The sequence below is a fragment of the Megalobrama amblycephala genome, linkage group LG7 (assembly GCF_018812025.1).
Source record: "Megalobrama amblycephala isolate DHTTF-2021 linkage group LG7, ASM1881202v1, whole genome shotgun sequence".
NCBI lineage: Eukaryota > Metazoa > Chordata > Actinopteri > Cypriniformes > Xenocyprididae > Megalobrama > Megalobrama amblycephala.
Genome location: NC_063050.1, coordinates 24,288,701 through 24,302,873, shown reverse-complemented (window position 1 = coordinate 24,302,873; position 14,173 = coordinate 24,288,701). Strand labels below are relative to the sequence as shown.

At 37.3% G+C, this 14,173-nt stretch overlaps 1 protein-coding gene across 1 annotated transcript in view; it reads left to right on the top strand.

Moving 5' to 3' along the window:
- Positions 1 to 14,173, top strand: part of nr3c2 (nuclear receptor subfamily 3, group C, member 2) — a 90,191-nt gene that overhangs the window by 52,228 nt on the left and 23,790 nt on the right. The window contains exon 3 of the mRNA XM_048196671.1: positions 5,427 to 5,554. Coding sequence (XP_048052628.1) covers positions 5,427 to 5,554 — 128 coding nt within the window. The remainder of the gene's footprint in view (positions 1 to 5,426; positions 5,555 to 14,173) is intronic.

Here is a 14,173-nt window from a genome sequence, read left to right as displayed (position 1 = left end):
TCACCTGTAGATTGTTAAAACTATCCTCACTTCACTTGTAGATAGATATAACTGTCCTCACTTCACCCCACACCTTTTTATTATTACCTTCCTCATGACCTGTCTGTTTCCAGAGAATCACATCAAACATTGCCGAGCATGTTTACATGCACCATCTTACATAACATAATATAAGACATTGTATTCTTTTATCAAGGAAAGGCCAATATGTTCATGTTTTGATGTCAAAGCCAGAGAAAACGTCAAAGAATTCAACATCTAACGTAAACACGTTTTTCTTGCATTGTCAGGTTTTCATAATGAGCTGGTTTTTGATAGTTATCAGTGTTTGTTGTACACTCACTCACTGAATGATACTATCAACCTTGATATCATTTTTGATAGGAACACAAACATCAGGAAATACATTATTAGCCAGGAATTTGATCAAGTGTGTGATGTTTTGTGGTATTAGTTTGTTTTTTTTGTTTTTTTTGGGTTTTTGTCTCATTCCAAATCCTCTTTAAGGGCTTTTCACACTTGAAGTAGTTAACCCTGGGTCATTCTAAACCCCGGGTAAATGGAATCCTGGATTATCTTTATTCTCGTTTCACACTGCTCATATACCCGGGGTTAACAGTTAATCCTGGGTATTCATAAACTGGCACATTCCTAAACCCTGGGTTAAAGTCCTTATTTGCATATTTGCGGTGTCAGTGTTACTTACTGGACAAAAGCAGCACGTGACCTGTTTACCTAAAGGCTCTAGCATGGCGCGTCCTCATTGCTGAATGTAATATCAATTTTTTTTTCTGAATGAACTATTCAAACTAAAGGTAACCATCGCTGTTTGACATTTTTCCTATCATACACAGACTGTTTATATACATTGCGCGGTATTTCCATGACAGACCAAAGTGCGTGAATATAAGGCACGCGATTGGTGGTTGGTTGCTAACCCGGGTAGAAAGCAGTGCTAACCCCGCTTCTAAATTACAAGTGTGAAACACTCATTTACCCGGGGTTAAAAGTGGTGTTTAGAATGACAATAACCCGGGGTTAAGCGCAGTGTGAAAAGGCCTAATTGTGCAATGCCTAACTTTAGCTGTTCTATCCTGTTCATTTCCCATTTGTGTAAATAATGGTATTTAATAAAGTACCTAATCTTGATCAAAGCAAAGTCTAATATGTCCTTTTATATAAATTCTTTCCTAAATTACAAAACATGTATATATATATATATATACACTATATTGCCAAAAGTATTGGGACACCCCTCCAAATCATTGAATTCAGGTATAAAATCAAGGTGTATAAAATCAAGCACCTAAGAATGCAGACTGCTTCTACTAACATTTTGGACAGAATGGGTCGCTCTCAGGAGCTCATTGAATTCAAGTGTGGTACCATGGTGGGTTGCCACCTATGCATTAAGTCCATTTGTGAAATTTCCTCACTACTAAATATTCCACGGTCAACTGTTAGTGGTATCATAACAAAGTGGAAGCAATTGGGAACAACAGCAACTCAACCACAAAGCGGTAGGCCACGTAAAATCACAGAGCAGGGTCAGCGCGTGCTGAGGCTCACAGTGTGCAGAAGTCACCAACTTTCTTCAGAGTAAATAGAGACCTCCAAACTTCATGTGGCCTTCAGATTAGCTCAAGAACAGTGTAGAGAGCTTCATGAAATGGGTTTCCATGGCCGAGCAGCTGCATCCAAGCCTTACATCATCAAGTACAATGCAAAGCGTCGGATGCAGTGGTGTAAAGCACGCCGCCACTGGACTCTAGAGCAGTGGAGACGTGTTCACTGGAGTGACGAATCACGCTTCTGTGTCTGGCAATCCGATGGACGAGTCTGGGTTTGGCGGTTGCCAGGAGAACGGTACTTGCCTGACTGCATTGTGCCAAGTGTACATTTTAGTGGAGTAGGGATTATGGTGTGGGGTTGTTTTTCAGGGGTTGGGCTTGGCCCCTTAGTTCCAGTGAAAGGAACTCTAAATGCTTCAGCATACCAAGACATTTTGGACAATTTCATGCTCCCAACTTTGTGGGAACAGTTTGGGGATGGCCCCTTCCTGTTCCTGTGCACCAGTGCACAAAGCAAGGTCCATAAAGACATGGATGAGTGAGTTTAGTGTGGAGGAACTTGACTGGCCTGCACAGAGTCCTGACCTCAACCCGATAGAACACCTTTGGGATGAATTAGAGCGGAGACTGTGAGCCAGGCCTTCTCGCCAACATCAGTGTCTGACCTCACAAATGTGCTTCTAGAAGAATGGTCAAAAATTCCCATAAACACACTCCTTAACCTTGTGGAAAGCCTTCCCAGAAGAGTTGAAGCTGTAATAGCTGCAAAGGGTGGGCCAACTCCATATTAAACCCTACGGATTAAGAATGGGATGTCATTAAAGTTCATGTGCACGTAAAGGCAGGCTTCCCAAAACTTTTGGCAATATAGTGTATATTCGAGTTATGGTGTTCAAAAGGCATTGCATAACAGGAATGACCCAATTGTCATATTAATGATCAAAACAGGGCTTCTGCATCCTGGAGTATTTTGAGTAAACCACTTGCTACAGCCGTATCTTTGAATGTTTTTTATGAAATCTGAAGATGAAAAGGCATATCCACTGCTTTGAGCTTGTTTTTTCTTACAAACAAACAAAAAACACCAAACCTTAACCTAGAAAAAATTGCCATTTGATCTCAATACATGGTGAGTCTACAAAATAGATGAGAAATGCGAACACCTGTAGATAGTTACAACTGTCCTCACTTCACCCCACACCTTTTTCTTATTACCTTCCTTATGACCTGTCTGTTTCACATCAAGCATTGCTGAGCATGTTTACATGTACCATTTTCCACAACATATAAGACATTGTATTCTTTTATCAAGGAAAGGACAATATGTTTATGTTTTGATGTCAATAGAGTAGAAAACGTCAAAGAATTCAACTAGCGTAAACACGTATTTTTTGCGTTGTCAGGTTTTTATAATAAGCTGGTTTTTGATAGTTATCAGTGTTTGTTGTACATGTAAACTCACTCACTGACCACATAGACAAGTGTTACTTCAATAACACACAGTCACACTTGAGTAGATGGCGAAAACGGAAGTGAAGTTTGGAATCGAACTTCGAAGTTCTAACTTCTTCTAAGAGAGGTGAGGCAGGTTAGGCATTGACTTCATTATTTATACCAATGGAATATCCACCAGCTAAACTTGTCATCATTAATTGGTGTTTTTCTTTTATGCACAAAACACAACAGCAGCACTCTCGCAGTGTGCCGGTCATAAGGGTGATCTGTTTCATAACAATGAACACTGACCTACTTCCAGCAAAAGCAGTCACCTTGTCAGCCCTTTGCTTTGTCTTTTTCTTTTTTACTCCATGGCAAGGAACGCTTGGTGCAGAACAAGAGAAACAGAGGGGCTCGCTGAACAGTTTAATACAGCCAGACCTCTCCACATCATGCACAGCGAGCGTTGCGGCGCTGTCGGGGCGATTAGCTCACCAGGGCCTGCCAATCGACTCCCTCGCAAGAGACCCCTGCTAACCGGCTAACAAATTGAATGTGTGTTTAGACGGACGAGGGAGAATTAGATCAGCTCTCTCGGCTGTGTCAGAAAGATGCTGTGAAGTTACTACCCGCACCAGGCCTTGAGAGGGAACGTGCCTCTGAGACCCCGAGGCTTGTTAAGACTCAAGGATGTTGTCAGAATGCTAACCAGACAATTACCGTGCACTACTGATTAAAACGAGAGCACGCTCATTATCAAAGTTAGGGCGGGGGAGGTACGTGCTAAGCCTATCTTGTTCTTAAAGTATTGTTCGAGTCTTACTGTTCATTTAAATGAGCTCTGCTATGTGGAGCTTTTCGTGCACGCCATTGGCGTCTGTCAAAGGGTGACTTTCACCCGGTCCGCAGGGCATCCTTATAAGAGGCTCTGCCCACTCAGGTTATGTCAGGTTTCACTGGGCAATTTAATCAGATTTCTGCCAAGTCAGCCAGACTATTTGGAGTATGTGCTTCATTTTCAATGTTTCAATTTCATTTTGGAGGGCACAGGATATAAAAATCTCTCTCTCTTTTTTAGTTTCCAACGTTTTTTGCCACTTAATGTTGTTCAGTATTTATTTCTGTGTGCGCTCATTAATTACTCACCCTCATGTCGTTCCAAACCCGTTCATCTTCGGAACACAAATCAAGACATTTTTCATAAAATTCAATGGCTCAGTGAGGCTTGCATTGACAGCAAGAGAATTAACACTTTCAAACGCCCAGAAAAAAAACATATTTAAAACAATTCATGTGACTACAGTGAACCATTGAAATTTCGAAACGTTGACATAACGAAGCCTTGTTTACTGAAATCATGTGACTTTGGCAGTTGATACATGCTCTGAACCACTGATTCGAGAAAAAAAAAAAAAAAATTCGTAAGGCTTCAAAGCTTCATTTTTGGGTGAACTAAGCCTTTAAGTCTCCAATAGATAATAGGTGTAATTTGATTACTTTGAAAGTGGAATATTATATATGGGCGTATTTGTGTAGCTGTTTTACAGTCAGTCTTCCTGAATAGACCATTCTTATGATCTGGAGCAAAATTGTGAGGCATACGTTATGAGTCAGTGACATATGCCGTGCCCTTTGGGTGCCCAGTAACAATGTGGGAATTACGTGATTTCTGCAGTGCTAAAATTGTTGGGCTCAAACGGCCCTGCAGAGCAGGACAAACTTAGCTCAGACCTGGAATGTTATTTATGGGTTATTTTGTTGAAATTGTAGGCAGGTCCATGGCATGCCGGTAATTATTTTTTCCTGGATCTATTAATTTATTAATTTAATTTTTTAATTATAATTATGCAATAATTGTTTATTACTATTGCTACTACTACTGCTGCTGCTAATAATAATAATAATAATAATAATAATAATAATAATAATAATTGAACAACTTCTGTCTTCCAAATCAGAACATGTACCACAAATATGAAGAAAAAAAAAAACCTTGAAACATGCAATATTTTTAATAATTGAAAATAATTATTAAGATGTGTTCCCTCACATGTATTCAATGTCAAAGAAAAAAGTTTATCATATATTTATCACAATAGTTTTTTAGAGTTATTAAATTGAAACTTTACTTGAAAATGGTATAAAAGTTTTTCAAAAATATTTGGACACTTTGCCTAAAATAAAATAGGCAGTTCATTGATTAAAGGTGTGTTGATTTACTTCCATTTACCTTGTATCTGATTTTCCAGCTATTTTCAAATATCAAATGCTTTAAGTTGTTTTAGTAATTTATACAGTTTCCTATGAACTGCCATTGCAACACATCCAACAGAACTACTGTATTTTTATCATTAGTGTGGTTTGTCACTTGATGTCTCAAGTACAATTTACAGGTACAATTTTATTTGCTCGTTTCAGTGCGTCTTTGAGACACACGTCTTCGACAGCCAAAGTGTGTCTGGTGTGCGGAGACGAGGCGTCAGGATGTCACTATGGGGTTGTTACATGTGGAAGCTGCAAAGTTTTCTTCAAAAGAGCAGTAGAAGGTAAGACTCTCATCTGTTTTCTCACTTACTGTTGAGTAATGTCTTTATGTCATATTAACAGGATGAATCCTTGCTGAAAAGGCCGGTTTAAAGCAGTATGAATTCCTGACTGGTTTATGCATAATATTTCACAGATCTCTAGAGATCGCAATCATTCTGGGTGGTGAGATATGTGTTTTGATTCAAACGTATAAGATCAATAAGAGATGCATGTAATTACAGCTCATACTGTACAAGTGTACTATACAATTCTTTAGGTCATTAAATGAAAATAAGGATATCTGAGAATAAAAAATAAATGTAAAAAAAATCCCATATAGAGATAAACTAATATTAACCATGCACTGCTACATAATTCTTGGTAAAGTAGACCCAGGCCTGCAGTTTTACCCCTCTAAATTTGGGTAACAGTGACCTATGGGATAATTCACATCTGATTAGAGGAGTGAAGTATTGCTAATGCTAATTTCAAGAAACTTTCAGTGACTTTCAGTGGAGTTTTCAGTGTATTAGCTCCAAAGCAAACACGTCGCTATCACAGCCTCTTCAGAAAGGTGCAAATTGCTGATTAAGCCAACAGACACCTCCAAACTCCACAGATCATCTATTATAACAGTCAAACAGAAAACGCGAGACATGGGGGGAAGATCTTTAGAGTATATTCAAATAAACACCTATATGTACTCTAGATATTGTTGCTGAAGAAAACTTGCCAAAGCCTTCTCAAAACTTCTGAAGTTTTTAAATTTGAAGCATAAAGATTTTCTTTTTTTGCCAACTAAATGTCTATGGACAGCATTTGTGGAATGCTTCCGATTGCACTGACAACAACATAGAGCATAAAGCATAAAGACAGTATAAAGCATACTGTCTAGTATATGAGAAACATGGAATATTCAGGATATTCCATGTTTCTCATATACTAGACAGTATTCTTTATCTAGTGGAAAATTCTGTCATGTTGTTCCAAACCCACGTTCATCTTCAAAACACAAAAGAATATGTTTTTAATAAAACCTGAGAGATTTCAGTCCATCCACTGAATGGTTATGCAAACCAAAACTGAGATGCTTCAAAAAGTTCATAAAGACATTGCAAAAGTAATCCATATGAATCAAGCAGTTAAATTAAGCTGTAACCAACGAGGTTTGTTCTTGCACATCAAGCAAGTACAGTTGATCATCCGTTTACCATATTTGATGTGCTCTATGTATGTGTGTTGACTAATATTTATATTTGACTAAAAATGAAATCTGTTCATCACATAAAGCAGTCATGTCTCTTCAAAAGACGGGGATTATCCCTCATGATTCATATGGATTACTTTCTACTTTCTTTCTGAACTACGTGTCAAAGGTTGGACTTTTAATGGAGGGCCAGAAATCTCTCAGGTTTCATTAAAAATATCTTGTTTTATGGTTTTGGAATGACATGAGGATGAATAAATGACAATAGTTTGGTATAATGTTTCTTGTAAGACACATTTCTTGTCCATTTATTTATTATTTGTTAATCAGCATGAACATGTACAGTCATTACTGCAAAATAAACCTTTCAGGGTGATACAAGAGCCCTACTCTTCATGTTGTGTCTTGATCACCCTGTCAGGGTTTATTCGGAGATAATGAGGCTGTAACATTTACTATTAAACTAATTTAGTAATTTATTAGTTAATAATAGATGTTATTAAGCATTTGAGAAACGCGTGTGTGTGTTTATATCAAGCATTTTCTCATGTCATGATTGTTTTTTAGAGCCCTGAATGAGGTCACACCTCAAGGGCATTCAGAAGTGCAGCCGCTTTCCCAACACCACAGCAGAGGTAGTGCTGTGTAAGAGTGTGCGCTCCATTACCTTACCTGACCTCAGCCTAGTTACCATCTGAGACAGAGAGAGAGAGAGAGAGGGGGGGGAGGAGGGAGGAGACAGAGAGAGATTGTGAAGAGTGAGCTAGGGGAAGAAGGAGGGTGAGCAGTAAGATTGGAAACAGATAAAACGATAGACGCAGTGAGGGAATAGACAGAGACAGGTCTGTTTTAAAACCTAGCCTCGCTGTCTACTGCCTAAATAGGCAGCTGCCTTCTAAGGCAGTATCCTAACTGTTATGGAAGCTCATAAGAGAATGATTTTGACCGCTTTACATAGGCAGTACTTTAACACAAACAGCACTTCACACAAGGGAGACTCGACAGGCAGTTGATTTCAGTGTAATTTGTCATTAGCATGTTGCTAAGCTAACAGCACGAGTTTTCCTAGCCCTGTTCCTGAAGGCAGATGAATGCTACACATTATGGATGTCTCAGCTATCTGACCCTCAGGTCTTGGGAGTCTCTACTACTGAGCTGATGAGTTAAATCAGTTTTTTTTTTTTTTTTTTTTAGGAAGTTTGCAAATGTGTACTATTGATGTGCCTCCACAGACAGGGTTAGGGAACACTACTGTAATAAGCATCCAAATACTCAGAAAACACAAATATTGGCCAAAATAACCAATCTTATTTAAATTGAAGTATTTTTAACAATTAATTTTAGTATTGAACACGTTTTTTTTTTTTGCCTCATTCACTATTCATGTTCTGCACAAAGTATAAATGTGATGCTTGCTAAAAGTGTGATTACATTAGCCAAAATTCTGTAAAAAAACAACAACAACAAAAATCTGTGAAATTTTGTGACTGAAAAAAGTTCATTGTCGCAGTGCATCAGTAGTGGTAGTGATGTATAAGGTCACTTTCAAACCAACCAGTTTTCTGTTGATCAACACGGAGATGTCAGCCTATTCTGAAATCTGCGTGGGGAAATCTTTCATCTTCACATGAAATTCCAGATCACATGGATTTCTATTGAACTGACTGGATTTCACCTGTGAAAATTCACAGAACAACGGTAAATGTGACCACACCTTTAGAATTTGGCCAAAACAAGGTATTTTAGGAGGCAGAATAATAATTAAGTTAACTACCTTTTGGAATAGCCTTCCTGTTTGGTGTGCCATTTTATGATGACTTAAAATTCAGCTTCTGTAGGCATTTCAGATGGTTTTGAAAGAGAGCAAAAGACAGCCAGCAGACAGATACTTAAATATGAACGAGTGAAAGTGGAAGTAGAGAGCCCTTTTTTTCCCCCTCCCTTCCCACTTTTTTGAATTGTGGAAAGTTCTGGAGCACTCTCTCTGGTACAAAAGAAAACGGTAAATTTTGCTCTGTTGTGTAGTTCCTGGGATGTTCAACTTCAAATAATAACTAATAGCGGCATAAACACTTGTTTCTGTGGGAATAGTGTGAAGTGGCCATATGGTACTAGCTAATACTCAACAGACTTTTATTAGGAGCTCTACAGCTGTTCAGTCTGAGCACTAAAATATTTGTTCCTTCATTATGAGAATTTGTAATTACATTTGGCACCTGGGATAGACCGGTTTCACTGTGTTGTTTTAGCTGTAGGGTTTGGGACCTCAGACAGACACATACACACACACACACACACACACACACACACACACACACACACACACACACACACACACATATATATATATATATATATAGATTATTTATTTTGTTTGTTATATATTTTAATAACTTTTTACTGTTACACCATTTCATTAATTTTGGATGTTAAAAATGTTCTCAGTGTAAATGTTTGCAGATCCCCCTGCTGAGTTCTGGCACAGCACAGTTTTGGTGGAAAAGGGTTCATTTCGACATTGGCTTTGTTTACATTCACACTTATAATGTGATTAAGGCAGTCCTGAAATTAAGTTAATGTGATTATACTCATAATAGTAACCATAATTGTAGTATGTAGGCATATATACACCTTAACTACATTTCCTCCACTCTTCCATTGCCTGAAGTGCACATGCTAGTGCTGCAGAGAGAAAATGAGTTACATTCATGCACAGCTTTGAAAGCTGGGGAGCTCAGGAAATAGAGTTTATGCTTACAGTTTTACTGGCCATGGACATCATGAGTATTATTGACGATCAAAAACTCTAGAATGGAAACCTTTTTAAGCATTTTTAAGTGACAAAATTAGGGAGGCCCGATATCCTAGAACTGGCAAACAGTTTGCATTTGAAACAGACAAAGAAGGGCAACAGCAACTAATAGGTCTGTTGCTTTTCAGTTTAACATTTTGTGTTGTGGGATTTGGTGAAATGTATTACAGTAGCAGTAAAATGTCAATAAAACAATCACATTTCTTAGTGAATAATCAAAATAATGCCATGTAAACAGAGGTTTGCTCACGTCATGTAAAATCTTAATGCGAGTAATTTCTTATTCTTCTGATTATTGCCAATAATCATATTATTGGCATGCATATATTGTAAACATACAGTAGGTACTGCCATACCATCAAGGTTTTTAATGTTTGAGATTTCCTTTCTCAGCAAACCTACAAGAGCTCAGTAAAATATGTGAGATGGTTAAGATAGTTTGTCTATCTACAGTTTTCCCATCAACACATTTCCTCATCACATTTTCTAACTCCCATGCAAACCACAGTCTGTAGCTTGGCTGTGATTTCCATATGGTTTGTGCTGTGATTCTTTTTCAGACAGCTCAGCAGATGCTTATTATTCAAAAGCCATCAGTGTCTTGGCATGTCATCATGTTTAATGATACTCAGTGTCAGTCCTGGACAACATCATTTACAGGCTTATATTGAACTTACTAGACTATTAAAGGGGGGTCCCTTTACTGGTGGATGGACAGGTCTGAGAAACACTGTGCTAGACCATAATGAAACAATTAGTTGTTATAACTTTTCTGTGACTTGGTAATCATAATACTAATGTAAACTGCACTGATCTACTGCAGAGGTTTTCACATGACTTATGTGTCTATATGACAGGTATTTGTGTATTGTGTATTTGTAACAGAAACAAGCATCAGTATGTGAGAGAGAAACTCATGAAAATACAAAAAATGTGAATTAAAAAATCAATTCAATTCACATTTATTTGTATAGCATTTTTTTTACCATACATCATATTTCAAAGCAGCTTTACAGAAAATGCATGTTTCTACATTGCAGTTTAAAGTGGTTATCAGAGGTGACTGTGTCCAAGTAATGTATTTTAAATTACCGCACATGATGCCAATACGTACAAATGCCCAGAATACTTAATGATTTCATTGAGAGGGAAAAACATGAATTATTTCCATCTTAGAGTTAAAAAAAAAAAACTCTTATGCTCACCAAGACTGCATTTATTTTGAATAAATAAATAAAAAAAAATAAAAATAATAATAAAACTGTAAAAACAGAAATATTGTGAAATATTATTACAATTTAAAATAACTGTTTTCTATTTTAATATTTTTTTAAATGTAATTTACTCCTGTAATGGTAAAGCTGAATTTTCAGCAGTCATCCAGTCTTCTGTCTCACATGATTCTTCAGAAATCATCCAAATAAGCTGATTTGGTGCTCAAATAACATTTTTTTATTATCATCAATATTTAAACAAGTTATGCTGCTTGATATTTTTGGAGAAAATGTGATACAGGTTTCTTTGATAAATAGAAAGTCCAAAAGAACTGCGTTTATTTGAAATATAAATCTTGTGTAACATTATTAAAGTCTTTACTGTCACTTTTGATCAATTTAATGCATTTGTACTGAATAAAAGTATAAAAGTAAAACATTAGTGTATATACATTACATGTATTGTTGTTGTCACATATAAAGTCACAATTCTAAGAAATAGTCACAAAGTTTTTTTTTGTTTTTTTGTTTGTTTTTTTTTAAGCAGAAATGACTTTGGTACTTTATAGCCTTAAGGATGAATTTGAAATAAGCTTTTAATGACAAAAAGTGAAACTCCACAAACTCCACTTTGTCATGCTTGAGTTTGACAGACACCCATACTGAAATATGACAGAATTCAGAGTGCTTTTATTGGTCAGTGACACGCACAGTAGTGTTAATGAGTCGAACACCTCTACAGTCCACTAAACGGGTCATACGTGTCATTTTTTCCTCACCTCAAATAACCCGCTGTGTTTGCCTACGGCACCGCTGCTTTCAGTATCTGCCATCTCTTCCGCCTTCTGGGTGATACCTTTGTTCTTTGACATCAATGCAAAATGAGACAGCCTTTGTGTTTAAGCAAATCGGATGACGGCTATCACATTTTGGCATCTGTGTTTCCAACATCAATATATTTTGGGACATAGGTCATGACCGTGTATTTCTGATGTGCCTGAGGTTATGAAAGGCTTTTTTCTGGTCAGTTGATGACAGATGTTTCTTAATGTATCAATTTAGCATTGTAACCACAACAACTAATTCTGAACTGGCTTTCTTAGTTGATCAATCTGAATGTTGCCCTCAAGGCAGCTCTAAGCCTAATGTACAACAAACCCTTCAAAGATTCATTTCCACGTACAGTACAAATATATAACGTGTTTTTCCTCTGGAAATTAAAGCACTGTTTGACATTCTATACAGATAAAGCAGTAGCTTTTCAACCTTGGACCAGACACAATTTCTAACAGGAAAGCAGAGGACTGCAAAGTGCAGGAAGTGCATGTGTGGAAATAACAAATGATGAGAGGAAACTGGAAAAAAATTATTTTCATAAATGATTACAGCTGCATTTTGGTTTGTAATTTAACTCTCATCTGTCTGTTCATACAATAATCCCTCTGAAGACTGAATCTGGTTGAGTTGGATGAACACAGAAAATAAGAGTAATTAGCTTAGCAGAAGTAAAACAATATCTAACTTTATAAATTGAAATTGGTAATGTCATTGACTGAAGGGGCATTCACACTGTTATTTAATCACTGGAGGTCATGGAGCGGTTGGTTGCTATATGCTACTATATCAAGTGCTGCATTTGGTGGCAGATCATTTTCTGAACTTCCATTGGTAGCCAAGCTCAGCCCAACTTTGTTTGCATCACCAGTGCTCGTTAGAGGTCAGAGGTCACAGACTCTCACTGAAAATGGCACTCACTTTGTTACAACAGTCTGAACACCCATTAATACCGTAAAGTTGCAGAAATTTCCTGCTACAACATCAAATGATGCAGTAAGTCACATGTGTGGAAGAGATTTGAAGCACATGGTGAAAGAACTAGATGGATGCTGGCCTGTGTTTTTCTATGTTGTTGTTTATGCTACATGTTGTAGCTAACTGCTAATGTGAAAAGGGGTGGCTTATTTATCTCGGTCTAAATGTAGGTTAGATATGTGACACTGTGATATCATGAAAACAGATCTGAAAGAGAACTGCTTTAAAGGAGAAGCTCACATGTTCAAGTTAAAGCCAGAAAGGACACAAAACTTAAGAAAAAAAGTTGTGAATACTGTATTATATTTGTCTCACATGGGTTTTCCTTTTTAAATGTATGCTTCATTTCTTGAGCCAAGTTTACAATACAGGATTTTAAGCCCAATTTAAACCAGATTTTCAAGTTAACAAGCTCGCCGACAGGTCGGGCTGTGATCGGGGCAAAGTCAGCGGGTGATCGGCACTCGGCAATCTTTATGTGTGAACTACTCAACAACGCATCAAAGAGGTTCTCTGACGCGTCGCCGACACCTCGCTGGCGCCTGACAAATAGCATGCTAAATATCTGGAGCTGTCGACCGACTCGATATCCTGTGATGTCACGTGTTGTGACGCAACAGCCAATGGAGTATACACTGATGTCTATGGAAATAACAATCCGTTCAAATAGCCAATAATTTGCCAACGTTTATTCATATCAGATACACATTGTGTAAGTAACTATAAAGCTCACTCTATTCTTCTCCTAGTTCACCGGCCACATGTATTTTCGGTACAAATGGATGAATTCATGTGCTATAGCCTATAAATCTGACTGACAGGACTCTGAACTAAAGTGCAAACAAGGCGGCGCCCATCTCGCGTTATAGATTAAGATCAAGATCATGATGTAAGTTTTTAAATGACAAAACACTCACTTGCAAATATATGAGTATCGGAATATCAGATAGTTGATAACATGGTGAGAAAAACGATACATCTGTCATACAGTGTGGCCGCGGTGTGTCATGTGACAATCATGGAAACTGTAAAGGAAACGTTCTAATGGTAGCCTTAAACCTAATGCTCAAAATACTTAATTGGTTTGAGTAGGACAAACGTATATTGAACAATTAACTGTTATGAGTATTTAGAACTTTCTTTTACTTTTGAGTTCACAGCACTGACATAGTTCAAGTAAACTGAACTATTTCATTGTTTTGAGTTCTATGAACTTATTTCTTTTCATTTAGACGAACTTAAGTTTATCTGAAACTGGGCTGGGATTTCTATTTCTTACCATTAATTTGTGCAAAATTAATGGTAAGGGAGATTTAGTAGTGATTAATGTTTTGTTATGCTAATTCAGAAGAGTTTCTGTTAATGTGGGTTTTTTGAGTTACCATCATGGTGACATGTGGTGCATGCAGCTTGGTTTGAGAGCAGGAACGTTACATGTTTTAAGTTGCTGTACTCATTCAGTAAGTGCTATATTATGCTATTGTTAACATGTTAATTAGCAAGTTGCCATTTTCTGAATTTTCTTATTAGGGTTTACAGTGAAGTAAATATAGTAGTCAACATTTGTAGTGGATCAAAACCTTTCATCAAAGTT